General features: G+C 42.8%; 1 protein-coding gene across 3 annotated transcripts in view; it reads left to right on the top strand.

Annotated features, from left to right (window-relative positions):
* Positions 1-23,625, top strand: part of HELQ (helicase, POLQ like) — a 120,468-nt gene that overhangs the window by 40,732 nt on the left and 56,111 nt on the right. For all 3 annotated transcript variants that reach the window (XM_063919746.1, XM_063919748.1, XM_063919740.1), the window contains exons 7-10: positions 17,634-17,731; positions 18,579-18,677; positions 21,419-21,564; positions 22,838-23,077. In XM_063919746.1, the coding sequence (XP_063775816.1) occupies positions 17,634-17,731; positions 18,579-18,677; positions 21,419-21,564; positions 22,838-23,077 (583 nt within the window). The remainder of the gene's footprint in view (positions 1-17,633; positions 17,732-18,578; positions 18,678-21,418; positions 21,565-22,837; positions 23,078-23,625) is intronic.

Genomic DNA, 23,625 nt, shown 5'->3' with positions numbered 1-23,625 from the left:
TGTGGTCACTTTATTGGTTGTGCCTTCCCTCACCTGGTTTGGCCACAAAGACTGACTTCATCTGCACCCCCCTGTGGATTACAGCTTTTTACTTACTGGCTGACATATTGGATGCTGGATAGCCTCCTGGCTTTATTGACCCTGTCTATGCCAACCTACTAGGCGTATTCTCTGTATTTCGTGTAATTGGGACCCCTTTGCGGTCTGTGTTTTTTTTGTTTTGTTTGTTTGTTTTTTGTTTTCTTTCTGTGCCTTCAAATAAAACTGAGCAAGCCCTATAAACTAGCTTTCATTTTTCAAGGGGTACTATGAAGCTACTTTTGTCCCGCTTTAAGGATGATGTTGCAGCCGAATTCCGCACCACCCTACTGTCATGTCAACAATCCATAGACGAACTTGGTGGCCACACTAATCATCTGGAAACTAAAATGGAGGAAGTAGTTGAGTCACATAATGGCCTAATTGACTCTCATGACGCACTTGAGGCGGATGTACGGTCACGGATTTGGAGGACAGATCGCACCGCAATAACCTCAAATTGTGCGAAGTTCCTGAGTCTGTGTCGAATAGAAGTTTGCATGACTACGCAGTGGCCTTATTCAAGACTCTTTTGCCTCAAGTATCCTCCGGATTTGCTTATTGACCGGATTCACCGGTTACCCAAGGCTAGAGCAGCTCCTGACAACACCCCTAGAGATGTTCTGATGCGGATGCATTATTTTAATCTTTATTGAAAGCGGCCAGGTCAACGTCTGACACATCTACAGCCCTTGGGGAGCTTCAACTCTTCGGGGACATGTCTGCAGCAACTCTCCTTAAACGACGATCATTTTACTCCATTACTTCTGCCCTCCGGAAGGCAAATACCCCCTATCGCTGGGGGTTCCCTACTAATTTGTTAGTCTCCCGTGAAGGTTCCACTGTCTCCATTCCTAACACAGATGAAGGAGCAAAACTGCTTAAATTGTGAAACATTGCAGGTTCTATTTCAGGCGCCTCCCCCCACCAGCCACTCCAGCTGGACTGGTCCACGGTGGGGTAGAGTATGTAATTTCTGGATTTTGCAGTATGGCTGGTCCATTTTCCCTTTTCTATGTGTCTCTGCCTAGGTTTACCTAGTGACTTTCATAATATAGCGACACTGGATGACATATGCAGTTTTGATTACGATATGGTGATTCTATACTGCAGGGATGGGGAACCTTCGGCCCTCCAGCTGTTGTTGAACTACACATCCCAGCATGCCCTGCAACAGTTTTAGCATGGCCATATAACAAAACTGTAGCAAGGCATGCTGGTATGTGTAGTTCAACAACAGCTGGAGGGCCAAAGGTTCCCCACCCCTGCTATACTGTAATGCCTGGTTTTGCCTTTCTTATCCACACTGTATGAGTTTTCATAAGTCTGATTCTCTGTTGTGGATTACTATGTTAATGGTTCATCTTTCAAAGTTTTTGTTTTTTTCATGTGTTTCTGTGTGGGTTTGTCTAGTGCAGGGGTCAGGGAACTTTTTTACTTATGACCCCAAAATATATTTAGATATGCCGACGTTACCCCCTTGATTTGAAAGAAAGAAAATCATATATTACTGTGCATATATACTGGTTATCACTGTTCATATGGCATTTCTGATGTGTGTGTGTGTGTGTGTGTGTGTGTGTGTGTATGTGTGTGTGTGTGTGTATATATATATATATATATATATATATATATATATATATATATATATATATATTTATATTTCTCATACGTCCTAGAGGATGCTGGGGACGACATCAAGACCATGGGGTATAGACGGGATCCGCAGGAGACATGGGCACTCTAAAGACTTTTCTTTGGGTGTGAACTGGCTCCTCCCTCTATGCCCCTCCTCCAGAACTCAGTTTTAGAAATGTGCCCAGGTCGACTGGATGCACTCTGAGGAGCTCTACTTATGTTAGGTTTTTTATTTTCAGGGAGATCTGCTGGCATCAGACTCCCTGCTTCGTGGGTTCATGGCTCTGCTTCTGGCTGACAGGACACCATTAGCTCCTGAAGGGAACTGAATGCTAGCCGTGTCTAGATGCTCACTCCCACAGCACGCCGTCACCCCCCTCACAGAGCCAGAAGTCAGAAGACAGGTGCGTATAAGAAGAATGATCTTCTATCAAGTAAGTGACGGCTGAGGTGCGGCGCGGCTGGCAGGAGCGCAGCGCGCCATTGCTGCCCACACACACAGGCACTACAGGGTGCAGGGCGTGGGGCGCCCTGGGCAGCAAGAAAAATACCTCAAACTGGCTAAAAGGGGGCATAAGTTGCCGCTGGCACAGCCCTACCACCGCCAGTATAAATATTACAGTGTTTGTATGAGTGTAAGGACGCGCCATTGCAGGGGCGGAGCTTCTTCCTCAGGCAGCCAGCACACTACTCAGCGCCATTTTCTCTGTCTCCTCAGGCTGCAGAGAACATGCTGGTCCTCTCCTCCACTTCTGACAAGTACAGGGTGCTATTAAGGGGGGGCACAAAGCGCTGTTAGGCTGTGGACATACTGTGTTCACAGGAAATACTGGCGCTGGGATTGTGAACTGGCTGCTCCTATCCTGTGTACCTCTGAAAGATTTTACTGTGGGTCTGTCCCCAAAATAAGTCCCAGTGTGTCTGTTAGTGTGCTGTACACGTGTGAGGCATGTCTGAGGCAGGGAGTTCCTCCCCGGAGGAAGCCATTTTAGGGACACAGAGTTTTAATGTGGTGGCGCTACCGGCACACCAAGAGCCTGCATGGGTGAAAGATACGTGACCGTATGCATCTGATTAACTGTAGATTAGATAAATCTGAATCTAAGGCTGCATGCTGGAGAAAATCTGTGGAAGATGTGATTTTTCAGGATGCTGTTATTCCTTATGCGGGCGGCCCCTCTGGGTCACATAAGAGACCATTTGCAAATGTTGTAAATACTGATACCGACCCGGATTCTGACTCTTGTGTCGACGATAGTGAATCCAGAGCGATAGATCATAAATTGGCAAAAAATATACAATATATGATTGTGGCTATAAGGGACGTGTTGGAGGTTACAGAAACCACTCCTGTACCTCAGGAGAAGGCGTATTTATGTAAGGAATAGAAGTCAAAAGTCACGTTCCCCCCTTCACACGAACTAAATGCTCTGTTTGAAGGGATGTGGGTGAATCCTGATAAAAGATTTCGTATTCCCAAAAGGATTCACATAGCTTACCCTTTCCCGGCTGAGGACAGGAAAAAGTGGGACTTACCCCCTGTGTTAGACAGTGCACTTTCCAGGTTGACAGAGAAAGTAATTCTCCCTGATCCTGGCACGGCTTCTCTTAAAGAGCCGGCAGAACGCAAAATGGAAACGACATTGAAATCCATTTATGTTACCAATGGTACACTGATTAGGCCCACTATTGCCTACGAATGGGTGAGTCGCGCTATTGAAAAATGGTCAAAAAGCGTGTCATCAGAAATTGACACAATTGATAAAGATGAGATACTCCTTAAGTTAGGGAATGTCAAGGACGCTGCCGCCTACATGCTAGAAGCAATGAAGGATATTGGACTCTTAAATTCACAGGCCGCTACCATGGCAGTATCGACTTGGCGGGCGTTGTGGATTCGCCAGTGGAATGCGGATGCAGATTCCGAAAGAAACATGGAGGCTCTCCCATATAAAGGTGAGGCCTTATTTGGTGATGGCCTGGGTGCGTTAGTCTCGGCGGCTACCGCAGGTAAGTCGCCATTTTTGCCCTCTGCGCCTACACCGGCAAAAAAGACCTATCACCCGCAAATGCAGTCCTTTTGGCCCAATAAATACAAAAAGACGAGAGGTTCCCCCTTCTTTGCAGTTAGGGGAAGGAGAAAGAAGCCCACAGCGGCTCCAGGTTCCCAAGAGCAGAAGTTTACCCCTACTACTGCCAAATCCCCAGCATGATGCTGGAGCTCCCTTGCGGGAGTCCGCTCGAGTGGGGGCACGTCTCAGACTCTTCAGCCAGGATTGTATTCTGTCTGGCCTGGATCCCTGGGTGTTGCAAATAGTATCCCTGGGGTACAAGCTGGAGTTTCAAGACGTTCCCCCATGCCGATTTTTCGAATCGACCTTGCCAGTTTCTCCGTCAGAAAGAGAAGCAGTAACAGCGGCAATCCAAAAATGATGTCAAGACCAGGTCATAGTCCTGGTACCGTTGTCACAACAAGGGAGGGGTTTTTATTCAAGCCTCTTTGTGGTTCCGAAGCCGGACGGCTCGGTCAGACCGATCCTAAATCTAAAGGATCTGAATGGTTACCTAAAAAGGTTCAAGTTCAAAATGGAATCACTTCGGGCAGTGATTGCCAGTCTGGAGGAGGGGGACTACTTGGTGTCGGTGGACATAAAGGATGCTTACCTGCATGTTCCCATTTATCCTCCTCACCAGGTTTATCTGAGATTCGCGGTTCGGGATTGCCATTACCAATTCCAGACGTTACCTTTAGGCTCTCCGCGGCGCCGAGGGTATTCACCAAGGTGATGGCGGAGATGATGGTTCTCCTTCATCAGAAAGGAGTCAATATAATTCCTTATCTGGACGACCTCCTGATAAAGGCGAGGTCCAGGGAGCAGTTGTTACAAAACATATCACTCTCTCTGTCAATACTCCAACAACACGGGTGGATCATAAATTACCCAAAGTCACAGTTGGAACCGACGACAAGGTTGTCTTTCCTCGGGATGATTCTGGACACAGAAGTTCAGAGAGTATTTCTTCCACTGGAAAAGGCTCTGGAAATCCAGAAAATGGTAAAACAGATATTGAAACCATCAAGTGTGTCGATCCATCAGTGCATTCGGTTGTTGGGGAAGATGGTGGCGGCCTACGAGGCCATACAGTTTGGCAGGTTCCATGCCAGAGTATTCCAGTGGGACCTGTTGGACAAGTGGTCGGGGTCACACCTACACATGCACAGAAAGATAATCCTGTCGTCAAAAACCAGGATTTCGCTCCTGTGGTGGTTACACAGCTCTCACCTACTAGAGGGATGCAGGTTCGGGATTCAGGAATGGGTCCTGGTAACCATGGATGCAAGTCTTCGAGGCTGGGGAGCAGTCTCTCAGGGAGAAAACTTCCAGGGACGTTGGTCACAACAGAAAGCCTGCCTTCACATAAACGTTCTGGAGCTAAGAGCCATTTACAACGGCCTTCAACAAGCAGTACATCTTCTTCAAGACCGTCCTGTGCAGATCCAGGCGGACAATGTAACAGCAGTCGCATACATAAACAGGCAGGGCGGAACGAAAAGCAGAGCGGCAATGGTAGAGGCGACAAAAATCCTCTGCTGGGCAGAAAAACATCTACAAGCTCTGTTGGCAATATTAATTCCGTGAGTAGACAACTGGGAAGCAGACTTCCTCAGCAGACACGATCTCCATCCAGGAGAGTGGGGCCTCCACCAAGATGTCTTTGCAGAGGTGACAAGTCTGTGGGGAGTTCCTCAAATAGACATGATGGCATCTCGTCTCAACAAGAAGCTTCAGAGATACTGTTCCAGGTCGAGGGATCCTCAAGCAGTAGCAGTGGATGCACTGGTGACCCAGTGGGTGTTTCCGTCAGTGTATGTCTTCCCTCCACTTCTGCTGATCCAAAAGTACTCAGGATCATAAGAAAAATAAGGGTTCGAGCAATCTTCATTGCCCCAGACTGGCCAAGGAGGGCTTGGTACCCAGATCTTAAGCAGTTACTCATAGGAGATCCTCGGCCTCTTCCTCCTCGAGACGACCTGCTGCAGCAGGGGCCGTGTGTGTACCAAGACTTACCTCGGCTACGTTTGACGGCATGGCTGTTGAGCGCCGTATCCTAGCCAGAAAGTGTATTCCCGAAGAAGGGCATCCCCACCCTTATTCAGGCCAGAAAGGGAGTAATGTCGAAACATTACCACCGTATTTGGAGAAAATAGGTATCTTGGAGTGAATCCAAGAAGGCTCCTACGGAAGAGTTTGAGTTGGGACGTTTTCTCCATTTTCTGCAGGATGGTGTGGAGGCGGGCCTCCGATTGGCATCAATCAAGGTCCAGATTTCGTCCTTGTCAGTGTTCTTCCAGAAACAATTGGCCTCTCTTCCAGAAGTTCAGACCTTTGTGAAAGGGGTTCTGCACATCCAACCTCCATTCGTGCCTCCAGTGGCACCATGGGACCTTAACGTGCTATTGCAGTTCCTTCAATCAGATTGGTTTGAGCCTCTACAAAAGATAGAGTTGAAGTTTCTCACTTGGAAAGTGGTGATGCTTTGGCATCCGCAAGGCGGGTGTCTGAATTGGGGGCCTTGTATCAAAAGAGCCCTTACCTGATCTTCCATGAATATAGGGCAGAGTTGAGGACTCGTCAACATTTTCTTCCGAAGGTGGTTTCATCTTTCCACGTAAACCAACCTATTGTAGTGCCAGTAGTTACAGACACATTCACTGAGTCAAAATCTCTAGATTTGGTTAGAGCTTTGAAAATCTATGTTACTAGAACAGCTCGTATACGGAAAACAGAGGCTCTGTTTGTCCTGTATGCTCACAACAAGATTGGCTGTCCTGCTTCCAAGCAGACTATTGCACGTTGGATTAGAAATACGATTCAGCAAGGTCATACTATGGCTGGATTGCAGTTACCGACGTCGGTAAAGGCCCACTCCACTAGGAAGGTGGGCTCATCCTTGGCGGCTGCCCGGGGAGTCTCGGCATTACAACCTTGCCGAGCAGCTACTTGGTCAGGGTCAAACACAATTGCTAAGTTCTACAAGTTTGACACCTCGCCCGATGAGGACCTCAAGTTTGGTCAATCGGTGCTGCAGGGTCATCCGCACTCTCCCGTCCGTACTGAAGCTTTGGTGTAGACCCCACGGTCTTGATGTCGTCCCCAGCATCCTCTAGGACGTATGAGAAAATAGGATTTTGATACCTACCGGTAAATCCTTTTCTCCTAATACGAAGAGGATGCTGGGCGCCCGTCCCAGTGCGTATTTTACCTGCAGTTTAGTAATTACAGTTACACAAGTTGTGTATGCATAGGAGACCACAAATAGGTTGAACTCGATGGACAATTGTCTTTTTTCAACCTCAGATACTATGTTACTATGTTATTTTAGTTCAGCATGTTGCTGCAATTGGTTCATGCCTGTTGGCATGTGTTATGTTGAATGCCATGTGTGCGGCATGGTTGAGGGTGTGAGTTGGTAGATATCTCACCACTAGTTAAGTAATTCCTTTCCTCGAAATGTCAGTCTCCCTGGGCACAGTTCCTACAACTGAGGTCTGGAGGAGGGGCCTAGAGGGAGGAGCCAGTTCACACCCAATGAAAAGTCTTTAGAGTGCCCATGTCTCCTGCGGATCCAGTCTATACCCCCATGGTCTTGATGTCGTCCCCAGCATCCTCTACGGACTAGGAGAAAAGGATTTACCGGTAGGTATCAAAATCCTAATATATATATATATATATATATATATATATATATACAAACAAAAAACCCAGCACTCGCCAAAGTAAGCTCACTTATCCTCAACAATTCAATAAATAAATGATGGGGGTTTAGTTAGTGGATTGGCCAATGCACGGAGCCTGCATACCGATCTCCAAGGTACCCCACCTTTATGCAGGTCCTACACTATCACAGAGTCTTAAAACCTGACTACTTCACTGCTGTTACACACATCGTCTGCCTGCTAGATTTAATGTGTACCTGCCACACCCTTTATGGCTTTTAAAGGTACACTAGTCACCTTGCACTGGCTCAGAGATGATTGCTAAGGAACAGCTGAGACAGGTTCAGGATAATAGAGTCCACACAGGGGTGCATGAGAAAGCTAGTGGCCACGGTTAATAAGAGTTAACCATAGATTAACCCCATTGTATACACACAGAGAGAAAACCACAGCACTCGCCATCCCAGAAGTGTGGCAGGTACACATTAAATCTAGCAGGCAGATGATGTGTGTAACAGCAGTGAAGTAGTCAGGTTTTAAGACTCTGTGTGATAGTGTAGGACCTGCATGAAGGTGGGGTACCTTGGAGATCGGTATGCAGGCTTCCGTGCATTGGCCAATCCACTAACTAAACCCCCATCATTTATTTATTGAATTGTTGAGGATAAGTGAGCTTACTTTGGTGAGTGCTGGGTTTTTTGTTTGTATTTATTTGATCGATGTGGTCATGGGCTACATGCACCCCGCCCTGTGAGTGGTAAGTACAGCTGTGTACCCTGCTTTTGTGGTGGAGAGTGCTGTGTTACATGCACCCCACCCTGTGAGTGGTAAGTGCATAGCTGTACCCCGCCTCTGGGGTAGCGAGTGCTGTGGTTTTCTCTCTGTGTCTGTATATATATATGTATGTATGTGTGTGTGTGTGTATATATATATATATATATATATATATATATATATATATATATATATATATAAAATCTGTTTATTTTATATTTTTATTATTTTTGGCAATGCATGGGTTAATTAACACTTTCTCCCCAAAACAGAATGAATGTAAGAAAAATGGATGTGGGCTGAAGGGGGGAGTGGGGAGGGACAAGACTTTTAGGAGACATATGGTCACATCCTCACCTCAGTAATTCCAGTGGGAATTTTCCACTGTTATGTGGGCCACTGTCTGATCCTGCGGAACTCTGTCAGTGGTCCGCCACAGAACACCATGGACAGGAGCACAGCGCAGGGCGTGCAAGAGGGAGCGCAGTGTGACGTCAGCACGTCACATTGCGAGCCGGACGGGGCTGTGTCTCGGCAGCGCGATCGTCCATTACCCCCAGGAATTTCATTTTTACCCCATTTGGGGTAATTTACCCCCGTTCCCTGACCACTGGTCTAGTGCCTCTCATGACATAGATGTTTTGTTGCCGTAGTCCCCATGGATTTGTCAGTTATTGATAATGTCCTTTTCCTCTTTTTTTCGGGCATTTCGATATGCTTTGAGACACTGGATGAGGCATGCAGTTGTGATTACTAAGTGGTGATGCCATACTGTTATACTTGGTTTTACTCCGTTTGCTCACAATGTTCAGGTTTTTCTATGTCTGATTATCTGTTTTCGTATTTCTTGTATGTTCTTGTATCTATTGTTCTTGATAATATTTACAGGGTGGAGGGTAGGAGATTTGCTACTACCCCCCTTTCATATACACAGTCGCCACACTATGGCGACTGGTTGTGATCTCAAGGGAGATCAGTTTAGTTTTGTCTTTTCTACTTTCCCTATGTTTTCCCAAATGTGTGGTTTTTTTTGTTTACTATCCCCCTTTTATCAGGTGCATGTGTCCGTGTATTTGAGTTTGCCCATTTTCTAAAAGCCCTATTCATTGTGAAGTATGGTACACATAGGGGGTCATTCCGAGATGTTCGCTCGTTGCAGATTTTCGCTATACTGCGATTAGCCGCTAACTGCGCATGGTACGCAGAGCGCATGCGCTTAGTTATTTTACTAAAAACTTAGCTGTTTTGCTCTAGCGTCTGCGGTGCTTTTCAGTCGCACTGGTGTTCGGTAAATGATTGACAGGAAAGGGGCGTTTCTGGGCGGCAACTCAGCGTTTTCCCGGCGTTGGCTAAAAAACGCAGGCGTGTCAGGGAAAAACGCGGGAGTGTCTGGAGAAACGGGGGAGTGGCTGGCCAAACGCAGGGCGTGTTTGTGACGTCAAACCAGGAACGAAATGGCCTGAGCTGAACGCAGTGTAGGAGTAAGTCTCGAGCTACTCAGAAACTGCTAAGAATTATCTATTCGCAATTCTGCTAATCTTTCGTTTGTAATTCTGCTAAGCTAAGATGCACTCCCAGAGGGCGGCGGCCTAGCGTGTGCAATGCTGCTAAAATCAGCTAGCGAGCGAACAACTCGGAATGAGGGCCATAGTTTCTATTAGTGCTAAGGGGTTCAACTCCCCCCAAAAACGGAGATTAGCTTTAAATTATTTCCATAAGCTTAAAGCACATGTGGCTGTATAGGAAACACACTTTAACAGTCAAAATCCCCCGCCCCCCTTTTTTTCTTGACTAATTCTAGATACCCCCATTGCTATACGGCTAATGGGCCCACTAAAAAGGCCGATGTCGCTCTCCTGGATTATTATTTTTTTTTTTCTGTTTTGTCTTCCAAATATGAAGATCCTGAAGGGAGATATTTAATACTAGTTGGTCACTTACACAATGTTGAGACTACCTTGGTCTGTGCTACGCCCCAAGTACCAAACAAATTTAATTTTTTAGGACCTTTTGTTGAACTCTCCAAGACCACTCAAAAGGTGCGCTCTTGATTCTCGGAGACTTTAATATGGTCTTGGACCCCTGTATTAATTGGAGTCCCCAACACAAGTCCTTCGTTAGAGTCAACCCCAGGACCCCTCTAGTAAGTTTCGTCAATTGTTGGCCGAATATGCATTTTGACGCATGGCGGTCCAAACATCCCGCAGTATGGGACTACACTTTCTATTCCCACATGCATAGTTTATACTCTAGAATTGACTTGGCATTAGTAGATAGTTGGACGCTAGCTTCCATAAACAAGATTGACATACTACCGATATCTTGGTCAGACCACTCTCCTCTTTCGCTTGTTTGGGATGTTAGCAGGCGGGTAGTTCCCCCGGGTTCTTGGAGACTAGGCGCACACCTACTCACTCAGCAGGAGGCTCATCAGGCCATTCTGAGATCTCTAGATTTATATCTTGATACTAATCGCCCTGAGGATACGTCGGTTTTTACCCATTGGTGTTCTCTGAAAGCTGTGGATAGAGGCTCTGCAATCCAAATAGCAGCTAGGCTTAAACCTGATTTTAAACGACGATATACTTCAGCTGAGAGAGAAGTAGCTCAATTAGAATCTGCACATAAAATTGATCCATCAAACATATCTCTCTTTAAGCAACTACTTGCTGCCCGGGACAAGGTTAACACCTTTGCTCTTGTGGAAGTGCACTACAATCTAGAGCGGCTCAACCAAAGGTATTATACTCTTGGGAATAGAGCGGGACGTTTATTGGCACGAAAATTGAGGGGACGTAGAGCTAAAGAAAGTGTGCATGCAGTTCATACGACTAAGGGCACCAAGGTTACGGATCGGGTTGAGATAGCTAATGCATTCGCTGAATATTACTCACAATTATATCATTTAAAAGATGACCTTAGTACCCCCCAACCGTCTATGGTGGATATTAATGGGTTTTTGAAAGGTTTATCCATCCCCGCTATTGATTCTGAGATTTGTGATTCCCTTAGCTCTAAATGGATGCAAGGAGAGGTTGAAGCAGCCATCGATTCTTCTCCCCTAGAGAAAGCGTCTGGCCCAGATGGCTACCCCTCCAACTTTTTCAAAAAGTTTAAATCTAACCTTGCCACGGTCCTGCTATCGGTTTTTAATGAAGCATCCAGCGCTACCTGCTTCCCAAAGGAAATGTTGGAGGCCCGAATTGTTACTATACCTAAACCAGGTAAACCGCCCACATCAGTTCAGAACTATTGCCCAATAGCATTGCTGAACACCGATATTAAACTGTTTGCTAAAATGATAGCGAATAGATTGTCCCCTCTTTTGCCTAGTCTGATCAATCATGATCAGATGGGCGTTTGTGTTAGGCAGTCAGGCGTCAGACAACACGCGTAGAGTTACTAATATAATTGAAAACTGCCAGCTAAAGGGCAAGCCTCTATTAGTCCTTTCCTTGGATGCAGAAAAAGCATTCAATAGGCTTCATTGGGATTATTTACAGGCTACTTTACGGAGATTTGGATTTGCAGATAGGATACTTAACTCTATTCTGGCTTTGTACTCCACCATCGGCTTCCATTTTCACCAATGGCTGTAATTCTTCTAAGTTCAATATTACTAATGGTACTCGCCTGGGCTGTCCTTTATCACCTCTGGTTTTTGCTTTGTCTATTGAGCCTCTGGCTGAGCGAATTTTAGACTCGATTATTGGACCCATTATAGGAGAGACGCCCCATAAGGTCTGTCTCTTCGCTGACGACATTTTGTTATGCCTTCTAGAGCCTGAATCTTCTCTTCCACACTTACTCTGTCCTAGATTCATATGTGGAAATTTCCTATTACAAGCTGAACATCACAAAGACTGAGGGCCTCCGTCTGAATATCTCTGACAGTATGCTTAAGCGCTTGAAAGATAAATACGCAAGGCAACATAGATCGCTTAAACATTTGGGAGTTAACCTCTCTAGTGAGGGTGATTTATTAAGGTGCAACTACGACCCGCTCTATCGAGCATTTGAAATGCTTACTAAGGAATGGATCATCGAAGAAGTCTCATGGGTGGGTCGGGTGGCAGCTGCGAAAATGGTTCTTTTATCAAAAATGATGTACCTATTTCGTACTTTCCCCCGGCCTTTCCCTAAAGTTGTCTGTACTAAATGTTACCGATTATTATATAATTATGTTTGGGGGGGAACGAAGCCGAAAATTGCAAGAAATACTTTGACCGCTACGAGGAGTGGCATATCCTGATGTGAAGAAATATCATTCGGCATGTATACTTAGTGAGGCCAGGGACTGGTTCACACAGGGCACTCTCAAACCATGGGTTTCTATAGAGCAGAAAGCTGTGCTTCCCTTCTCTTTACCGGATTTGCTTTGGTTGCCCACTCCTTTTAGTCTTTTCAAGGGTTGCCAACTGTAAAGAAGTTCAAACGACGTTATTAGCTTGGCAAACTATATGATCTCATCTATACCCAGTGTTGCTTTACCCTCCCCACAGTTGTCTCTTCGTGCTACAGCCCTTATGATCCCTGACTTACAATTGAATACATGGCATGAACTCTCGAATTTACAGGATGTTATCTTCTAAGGTAATTTAGTTCCCTTTCCTCTCTTTCAAACGAAATTTCAAATACCTATGCAAGATTTTTATAAATACCTCTAACTGCGACATTGGCTTCACGGTTGCCCCCTAAGCGTTCCCACCATATAGGTCTCCCTAAAATATTGACAACCCTTTTAACGTCGCTAACCAATAGAGGTGGTATTTCTAGATGGTACCAACATCTGATTATGGGATCACGAAGTGGGGTGTTTCCGTCACAGGCCAAATGGGAAAAAGACCTTCCTAATGTATTTACGGAAACTATTTGGAATGACATCTTTCGCTCCTGTTTTAAAATCTCCAAATGTATAAATCATTTCGAAATGTACTAAAAGTTAGTTCATAGAGTATATTTTACATCGGAGTGACTACATAGGATTTGGTCTGATGTTTCTTCAAGCTGTTGGTGGAATTGAGATATCTTACATATTTTTTGGTTGTGTCCGGTGATATAGCCACTTTGGCGAAGGTATACCTTCTTATTTTAAAAGTATTGGAAGTGGTTATTTCGGCTGACCCCCTCTTAGCACTTTTCCATTACTACCCCGGTGAGATATCTAGTTGTGATAAATACCTTCTGGGACATATTCTAATAGCCTCTAGGGCCTATATCGGACAAATGTGGAAGTCTGACGCAATTCCTACTATATTGACGATTGAAAATAAGGTCCATAAACATTTCGTTTTTTTGAAACGGCAGAATGTAAATATTCTTTGTCGGCTTCTTCTATCCACATGAAATGGTATAAGTGGACCTTATATAAAGAGAGGTCAGGTAAATGCTTTATGTATAGTGCTCCTGTGGACTTATCTGTACTGAGATCTCACAGGTCGGACTCGACCCCGAATCCTTAACTATTGAAGTCTTTATGTGGCTTTTGCTTTTTGTATCCTTGCTCTGTTTATGTAGGGTTGCTACCTGATATGTCCATTTCCCCTTTCTGTGTCTTTACTGTTTTTGTTTTTTTCTGCGCCCCCCCCTTCTTGTTTTATATTCTGATGTTTGTGTAAAACTTCAATAAAAATGTAATATATAAAAAAAAAAATCATCCTGCAAGGCTCAAGTGACCGGTGAAAGCAGACATTAGTTTGTAAGTACTTGTGCCTAGCTATAGTACGACATCTCTGAACAGTCCTTCTGGGATATCCTCAATCCAAAAAACATGAATACATTTCCTCAATCTTACCTTTTGGTAGCTTCAGATGATGTATTGTTTCTAATAAATTGAGAGATAGGTAAGCTCTCCTTAAGTAATGACTTGTTGAATGCAGAATCATATTCTGATCTGTTTCAGTCCGGTACAATGTTCAACATAGCCGACAATTATCACGATAAATGGTAACGTCAAGAAAATTCATTGAGTTTTGATCAATGTGGTATGTAAAATGTATAGCGCTACTTAGAGTGTTAAGGTAGTTTACTTCTGGTTCCGGTCAGAATGGGTTCCACGTGGTGGAATGCAAGGAACTTCTGGTCGGGGAGTTTTCTCCCTTTAGAAGTATTTTACTTGGTTCTGTGACCCTGTTTTTCACAGAGAGGGCAATTGCCGCATGCTGACTAATTCCCAAGATGGGACTTTAATGTTGAGTCATTTCTATACTTTTGATACACTTATTCTGGCACATTGTTAACCAGCCCACTTGTGTTACTACTTATTGATTGGTACTGGTATAAATACCAGTCCTGGGTGAATGTGTGTTTTATGGTGCTTTGTTAACGATGGTGCTGGCTGACATTTTGCTGTCTTGATAATTTACGTATCTTTATGTGGATTTGTGAGTAGCAATAAAAAAAAGTACCTGTTGCCTTTTTTACACTAATTAAGGTGAGTCACCGCTTCCGAAACATGTTGGATTTGGTTTAGAGGATGTTTGACGTGGTGACGTCACATGCTAATTTGCAGTGAGCAGGAGACCAAGAAGTATAGAACTATAGTATAGAGTCGCAAGATCATATACTGGTTGCTGGCCGGAGGTACCTGGATTGATCCTAAGGCTGATAAGTTTCATTTATGTTGATTACTTCTTACCTTGATGTACAGGTGAAACTCAGAAAATTAGAGTATCGTGCAAAAGTTCATTTATTTCAGTAATTCAACTTAAAAGGTGAAACTAATATATTATATAGACTCATTACATGCAAAGTGAGATATTTCAAGCCATTATTTGTTATAATTTTGATTGATTGTGGCTTACAGGTTAAGAAAACCCCAAATCCAAAATCTCAGAAAATTAGAATACAGGTTGAGTCTCCCTTATCCAAAATGCTTGGGACCAGAGGGATTTTGGATATCGTATTTTTCCGTAGTTTGGAATAATTGCATACCATAATGAGATATCATGGCGATGGGACCTAAATCTAAGCACAGAATGCATTTATGTTTCATATACACCTTATACACACAGCCTGAATGTCATTTTAGCCAATATTTTTTATAACTTTGTACATTAAACAAAGTGTGTCTACATTCACACAATTCATTTATGTTTCATATACACCTTATACCCCTTTCACATCGCACTGAAAACCCGGTATCGACACGGCATATTGCCATGTCGAAACGGGTCCGTGTGCGATGTGAAAGGTCCTTTGTTGAATTAGCGGGTCGCCTGACCCGGTAATTCAACCCGGTAAAAAAGAAGGGTTCTTACCGGGTTGATTACCGGGTCAGGCACAGTGTGAATGGGAGCCGTTCCGATGCGAATCGGCTCCCATTCACAGCATAGGCAGAGGCGGCGCAGGAGATGAGCTCATCTCCCGGCGCCGCCTCCACCCCCGCCCCTGCTGCTGCTGCGCCCTCCACTGCTATGGCAACCGACCCGGTATATTGCCGGGTCGGAAAGCCAGCAACGGAGCACAAATGCCGGATCCCACCCGGTAAGTACACGTTTCTCTTACCTGGTAGGATCCGGCATTTGCGATCTGAAAGCGGCATTAGTCACACAGCCTGAAGGTCATTTAATACAATATTTGTAATAACTTTGTGTATTAAACAAAGTTTGTGTACATTGAGCCATCAAAAAACAAAGGTTTCACTATTTCACTCTCACTCAAAAAAGTCCGTATTTCGGAATATTCCGTATTTCGGAATATTTGGATATGGGATACTCAACCTGTATTGTGAAATGGATCAATATTGTAGGCTCAAAGTGTCGCACCCTAATCAGCTAATTAATCCAAACCACCTGCAAAGGTTTCCTGAGCCTTTAAATGGTCTCTCAGTCTGGTTCAGTACAATTCAGAATCATGGGGAAGACTGTGGCCTGACAGTTGTGCAGAAAACCATCATTGACATCCTCCACAAGGAGGGAAAGCCTCAAAAGGAAATTGCAAAAGAAGTTGGATGTTCTCAAAGTGCTGTATCAAAGCACATTAAGAGAAAGTTAAGTGGAAGTGAAAAGTGTGGAAGAAAAAGGTGCACAAGCAGCAGGGAAGACCGCAGCCTGGAGCGGATTGTCAGGAAAAGGCCATTCAAAAGTGTGGGGGAGCTTCACAAGGAGTGAACTGAGGCTGGAGTTAGTGCATCAAGAGCCACCACACACAGACGGATCTTGGACCTGGACTAAAGAAAAAAAGAACTGGTCTGTTGCTCAGTGGTCCAATGTCCTCTTTTCTAATGAGAGCAAATTTTGCATCTCATTTGGAAACCAAAGTCTCAGCGTATGGAGGAAGAATGGAGAGACACACAATCCAAGATTCTTGAAGTACAGTGTGAAGTTTCTACAGCCTGTGTTGATTTGGGGAGCCATGTCATCTGCTGGTGTTGGTCCACTGTGCTTTATTAAGTCCAGAGTCAACGCAGCCGTCTACCAGGACATTTTAGAGCACTTCATGCTTCCTTCAGTAGACAAGCTTTATGGAGATGCTGACTTCATTTTCCAGCAGGACTTGGCACCTGCCCACACTGCCAAAAGTACCAAAACCTGGTTCAGTGACCGTGGGATTACTGTGCTGGATTGGCCAGCAAACTCGCCTGACCTGAACCCCATAGAGAATCTATGGGGCATTGCCAAGAGAAAGATGAGAGGCATGAGGCCAAAAATGCAGAAGAGCTGAAGGCTGCTATTGAAGCATCCTGGTCTTCCATAACACCTCAGCAGTGCCACAGGCTGATAGACTCCATGCCACACCGCATTGAGGCAGTAATTCATGCAAAAGGGGCCCAAACCAAGTACTGAGTGCATTTGCATGATTATAGTTTTCAGAGGGACGACATTTTTGTATTTATAATACCTTTTTTTTTATTGATTTTATGTAATATTCTAATTTTCTGAGATTTTGGATTTGTGGTTATCTTAAGCTGTGAGACACAGTCATCAAAATTATAACAAATAAAAGCTTGAAATATCTGTCTTTGCATGTAATGAGTATCACGTGAGAAGTAGGAGCCAGCCATGTTATACAAGAAAACCATAGTGTAGAAAAAAAGCGAGCTACGGGGACCAAAAAATCCAGGCCGCATGGTCACGCAAGAAGGCACCATTCAAGCAAAACCGCAGCGAACAAGGGAAACGTGTCCTGCAAAGATGTAGCATCCTATCTGTATTGAAAGAATTAATATATCTCCACCCCCATGATGACTAAATAAACCACACTGCACCCAACACCCAAATAAACCAACAAATAACCAACACTGTGGCACTATAAACAAATTAAGTATCATGACTATAGAACCGGAGGTAACAAAATAAACAAAGAAAAATTAAATCCACATGAAATTCTCCGCACCCGGTTATCATGCCCCAACTACAATATACTTGAACCCCTAAGTACCAGCATTCTATACATTTCTCTTTGTCTCATTTCATATTTACAGAAACCACACATATCATTGGAATGAGCGCAACGTTAAATAATGTTGCTGAGCTGCAGCAATTCCTTAAAGCTGATTATTACACGGATAATTTCAGACCTGTAAGTATTTATGTGTTGGTTTTTTTTGTTGTTGGTTTTTTCTCGGTATTGCTTGCAATTTATTATTTTTTTGTAAAGAAAATGTTGTAGGAATGTGTAATTTATAATACTAATTATACAGTTACCTTAGCACCTTTTGTCCCAATTTGTTTCTATGCACATACAAAGCTGATTTTCTACTGGCCAAACAGAAATTACCACAATGCCGATTAATAAGCCAATCAAAATCAATTGTATCGTTATCGGACATTCTGGTAAATTTCACCTGAAGATGACAAACCGCAGTCACTACAAGTGTGGCCATCTTTACAATGCAGTAGCACTACTTATGTGAACCACATTCAGGCAGAGAGAAATCATATAATCGGTGGGATTACTTCAATCGCAATTATTGATGAGTAGCATATTTCTACACATTCTGCTTTTGATCTTATGTCCTATGAAATATCTAAATATTATTTTAAAGCATCAGAAGATACTAAAGAACAATGACATGGCATATAGAAAAGTAAAGTTGCCACACCGAGGAATTGTCTTTAAAAAAAAAAAAAAAACAACAACAGTATTTGGTCCTCAAACAACCGCTCTTTAAACCTGATAGGATCATTATCAGTCATGCTGGTAAATGTAGCCGCCATGCTGGTAAATGTAGCCGCAAGATGATCTGTATAAATAACTGCGCATACTGCCATTTGTTTCTCCTCACTAACAGCCCCGCAGTTGCATGTGGCCAAATTGGACATCGATCAAGTATCGTTTTTAACTCTGCCACTTTAATCTACTATATATGTTTCGAATGCAACATATGTTTCATAATCCATAAATTAAAGATTTTGTTATATTCCAGGTAGAACTGAAGGAGTATGTAAAATTGCGTGACTGTATATATGAAGTTGATAATAAGGCAGAAAACAACTTTACATTATCCCGACCTCTTAACTATAAGGTACATTTTTGTTGCAGTGTGTGGAAAGGAGAATAAACAAACTAGGGGGTTTGTTTATGAAGAGTCAGTTTGTAAAACCCAACACTTCAAATCATGATTCTACCTGATATTTAAAAGGGCAATGCTTTTAGTAGCAAAACATGGCTGGTAGAAGCATTTCCCTTTTAAATATGGGCAAAAAACACAACCTGGAGTCACAGGTTTTTACAACCTGACTCTTCATAAATAAACCCCTAGGTATATATAAGGTCTGTATGGCTGGCAGAGCACATGCTACACAGTAGAGTGCAGTAAACATGAATATAAAATGTTTTTGTTAAAGAGAAAATGTTGCCCCATCTATGTATCTGCAAACTAATGGAATCATGTGGGTCCAATCAAATCAAGCCCATCTGAACCCTACAGTACATTTGTGCTGAGGTTGTTGTCATCTCCTGTACATTTTCAGTGCATGGGAATCATGTCATAGCCAGTACCCTGCTTAGCAATATTTTTTGTCTTGGTGGTGGGATCCGCAGGTCTCTGGACCTGGGTTGGTACTTTATGAAAGTATTTTCCGCACAATTAAATGGAAGTAAAACTAGTACCTGTCCCTCTTTAATAGCACTTTTTACATTTTATAAAAGAATGTTGAAAATAATTTACATTAACAATTCATGTAGGAGTGAGATTATGATGTGCATTTTACAGGGTTGCTTTAAAAAATGACATAATATCTATTTGATTATTATCTTAACATTTTTGGCGATCTACTGTTAGTGTATGCATTTGGCAACAGTTCATTCCATTTCAAATCATCACTACATTGGTGGGCTTGTTCATTTTGTGCATTACTGAGCAGACCATTTGTTTGGTTTGTACAAGTTTTAATAAAACATTTTATTTTGTTTCATCAAGTAAATTGTGGTTCTTTATTTAAGGTATAGGCAAAGGACGCACAGGTATATATAGTATCGCACCCAGTTTGTCGTATTTTCTGATCTTTCAACGGGCTACTCAGCTTCCAAAATACAGCTGGATTATATTAGAAATAGACTGAAGGCAGAGTGCTTACATAAAATCTTTTATTTTAGTATAACCGACCTAAATTCAGGTTCTGCAAAGCATAAATTAAGAAACATAAAAGTGTCGGGCAGAAAATAATTTTTGTGCATAAAGTTTATCACTTTTGCTTGTTCACAGCAGGTTTTCATTTACAGTTGAACACTCAGTCAGAAAATACTGCTTTGTCTTGCTGCACATGGATAGCCCTCTCTGCTTGCAAAGGTGATTCTATGGCAAGCACATGCAACTATAGTATAGTGAAGGGACAGAGGCCCAGATTTATCCAGCCTTGGAGAGTTATAAATTGCACGGTGAGAAAGTACCAGCCAGCTCCTAACTGCCATGTTACAGGCTGTGTTTGAAAAATGTCAGGAGCTGATTGGTTGGTACTTTATCACTGTCAAATTTATCACTCTCCAAGACTTGATAAATCTGGGCCAGAATCACTTTAGATAAATGGATACTGTACATCAAATAATAGAAAAATGCTTCTCCTTGGACTATACAGAAGTATTTAGTAAATACTAGTAAAAGTAAAAGGACTAGAGGGGCACTGACCACCGTACAAAGGAAATGGCATTCGTTTTAGCCAGTGCTAGGTCGCTCTCCAACCCCTTCCTATCCCATTTACTGACATGAGGAGTGTTGCTATCACCTACTGTTAGGTGCACACATTACCCCCTTCATGAACAGAGCAGTGATGTGGGACATATCTCCCAACTTTCCTAAAGAATCAGCAGGCCTGTTGCCAAAAATTGGGACTGTCCCAGCAGAGTCAGAACAGTTGGCATATTGTCCTGCTATTTCCTACCCGTTTTTGCAGCTTTCACTACTGCTTGCTACTTGTGTCTTAAGCTCAAATGTTTGGCTCCTGAAGCCTTAGAGCCCTGTTTGGAAAAAGAGATATGTACATGAAGTATGAAAAGTCTAGCAATGAATGAACACTCTAGGCCAGAGGTTCTCAAGGCACGCCAACAGTCCAGATTTTAGGTATATCCATGGCTCAGCACAGATGATTAAATGAAATTGATTAAGGTGCTAATTAAGTAACCTGTGGCCAAGCATGGATAAACTTCAAACCTGGACCGTTTGGGTGCCTTGAGGACTGCGTTTGAGAACCTCTGCTCTAGGCTATAAAGAAAAGTGAGCCGTGCAAGAAATGTGCTACTCTACTTACATTGTTCTCTGTCTGACATTTAATGATGGAGCCAACCTGATATTTGTAGATTAGACCATCCAAACCAAAGCCGGTTCTAGAGGCTAACATTTTAAATCAAAATTTAAAATTGGTGAGGATTGACATGGTGCCATATTTCCCACGTTTAAGCATTATGCAGGTGTTGGCTAATGGAAATTCTACCTGAAAGTAGTTTTTATTGAGAAGTCAGTTAAAATGTAAGTCTGGTAAAGGCATTAGCCATGGGGATGTTTCTAGTGTCATTGGTCAGAAAATCAACCAGGGCTTTGGGATTTAGAGGATTCCCACTCATCCTTTTTTGCAGCAATCTCCACCTCTTTCTCTATGCTTTTCCTTAACCATTTTGCTCTTTTTTAAAGAAGTCTTGTGATTGCCAAAAATGGATATGTAATATATACTTATAAAAGCTTTAAAAGTAAGTTCCTTAAACCGTTGTATTAGATTTTAATGGTTATGTTGTTTTTACTGATCTTGCTGTGTGTATTAATTTACATTTTAGTATTCAAGTAACATGCTTAGAATAGATCCAGACCATATCATTGCCTTGGTGACCGAAGTCATACCAAATTACTCCTGCCTGGTCTTCTGTCCTACAAAAAAGAACTGTGAAAATGTTGCCGAAATGATTTGTAAATATCTTAACAAGTAAGGGATTGTTGTCTTTAGTAATTTTTAATATAATTGACTTTAGAATATGTAAAAAAAATATTATCTCATTTTATTGTGACCTGCAGTTGGTCTTTGTGTTCATACTCTCCTCTAGCTACTTTTAATGTTGGATACCAAATGAGTTGCCTGGTCTGTAAGTCTTATCCATAAGATCCCCAGGAAGGTGCTGATTGTTGGGGGAGGGATATCTTCCTAGGGTGTAGTGCAACTTTGAACAAGTTTTGTTGGTTTACTTGCATATATTTTGGTTTGGGTTCAGCAAATCTGTGAAACCCAGCATATTTGATTTGACAGCGTTGGGGGATCGGGGTATTTCTCCAATCCATCGCAGATTGTATAGGGCCTATTAGTTACTGAAAGTCCTACCATTATCAAATCCTCATTCTTTCACCTGAGGAACATAGCCAGGATCAAGCACTTCATTCCCTCAGATGATCTGCCAAAAGTCATACATGTATTTGTATCATCTCGGTTAGACTACTGTAATGCCCTCTACCTCTGTCTCCCAGCAAAAGAATTGCACCGCTTGGTGCAAAACATAGGTGCCAGGCTGTTAACCAACCAGCCCCTTTCTAGCCACATAACACCCATCATCTCCTCCCTTCCTCCCTGGGTGCCTGTAATATGGCAAATCATCTTCAAGATTGGCTTACTGAGTTTCAAAGCACTACATGACCAGGGCCCAAGGTACCTGACGCAGCTTCTGATTCCATACAGCCCCGCTCGAATACTGCAATCTGTAGATGAAGGACTTTTAGTAGTACCTAGAATCTCCCATAATTCATCTGGGGGTCGAGCTTTTAGTCATGCAGCTCCGACTCTATGGAACTCACTTCCCCACACAGTGCGAGATGCCCCAACTATAGAATCCTTCAAAAATAGACTTAAGACTTTCCTGTTTACTCAAGCATTTCCATAATGTCCCTTTAGTACCCACATGCTTCTGTATTTTATGAAAAGCTGTTCTGTACTTCATTATTTTCTGTACTATATTATGCTATGTATCTGTTAAACGCCTTGAGTCCTATTGGAGAAAGAGAGCTATATAAATAAAATTATTATTATTATTAACTAAAGTAGGCTTCATTTACTTTTCTCCATTTCATTTCTGCTATGTATAGCGCTGTCAGGTTCAACAGGTTATCACTGTAACCATTTTACTTGTGATGAAAACATTTAAAAATGTACTTATACACTATTTCATGCTATTAAAACAAATATTTTTTTACATTACTTTCATATGTTTAAGATCATACTTGAGTCACCGAGAATCAGAAAAGAAGATTTTAATTGAAGACCTGAAGACCACAGGAAATGGAACAATATGCTCCGTATTAAAGCGCACCATTCCCTTTGGCATTGCTTATCATCACAGTGGACTGACCAGTGACGAAAGGAAACTGGTGGAAGAAGCCTATTCGGCTGGAGTCCTCTGTCTCCTTACTTGCACCTCTACATTAGCTGCTGGGGTCAATCTGCCTGCCAAAAGGTGAGTCGTACAGTGTTACATATTATCAAGAAGCAAAAACAAATATTAGACACCGCCTTCTATTGCTCTCACATATACGGTATCACAGTATCTTATACAACATATCATGATGATATGTTGTATAAGATACTGTGATACCGAATATGTGAGAGCAGTTGAAGGCGGTGTCTCTAATATTTGTTTTTGCTAGAAATCCTGTAGATGTCTATGGTGACACTACTTTGACATCGTCAATGGAAGCAGCTCCTTAGTGCGCAGGGGTCAACTCTCACTTTCTCTGTATACTGTAGTATTTTATCTAAATGCACCCAAGCTTGCTTTTGCTGAGATGTAACTGGAAGATTTAAATGTTTTAAAGAGAGGTCCTCCTTTTACATGATAAATGTAGCTGTAATATATAATTTTTAATTGTATTTATTAAATTCCTGACAGTTTGCAGTTGTTCTCTAAAATCAGCTGCACCCCCTAATAGTTTGAATCTTCTGACTGTCAGAATAAACCTGTGCCAGCGAATGGTGATTTACAAGTCTGTGATTGACCCACCTCTG

Source organism: Pseudophryne corroboree, chromosome 1 (genome assembly GCF_028390025.1).
Source record: "Pseudophryne corroboree isolate aPseCor3 chromosome 1, aPseCor3.hap2, whole genome shotgun sequence".
Taxonomy (NCBI): domain Eukaryota; kingdom Metazoa; phylum Chordata; class Amphibia; order Anura; family Myobatrachidae; genus Pseudophryne; species Pseudophryne corroboree.
This window is presented reverse-complemented; position numbering and strand designations above follow the sequence as displayed.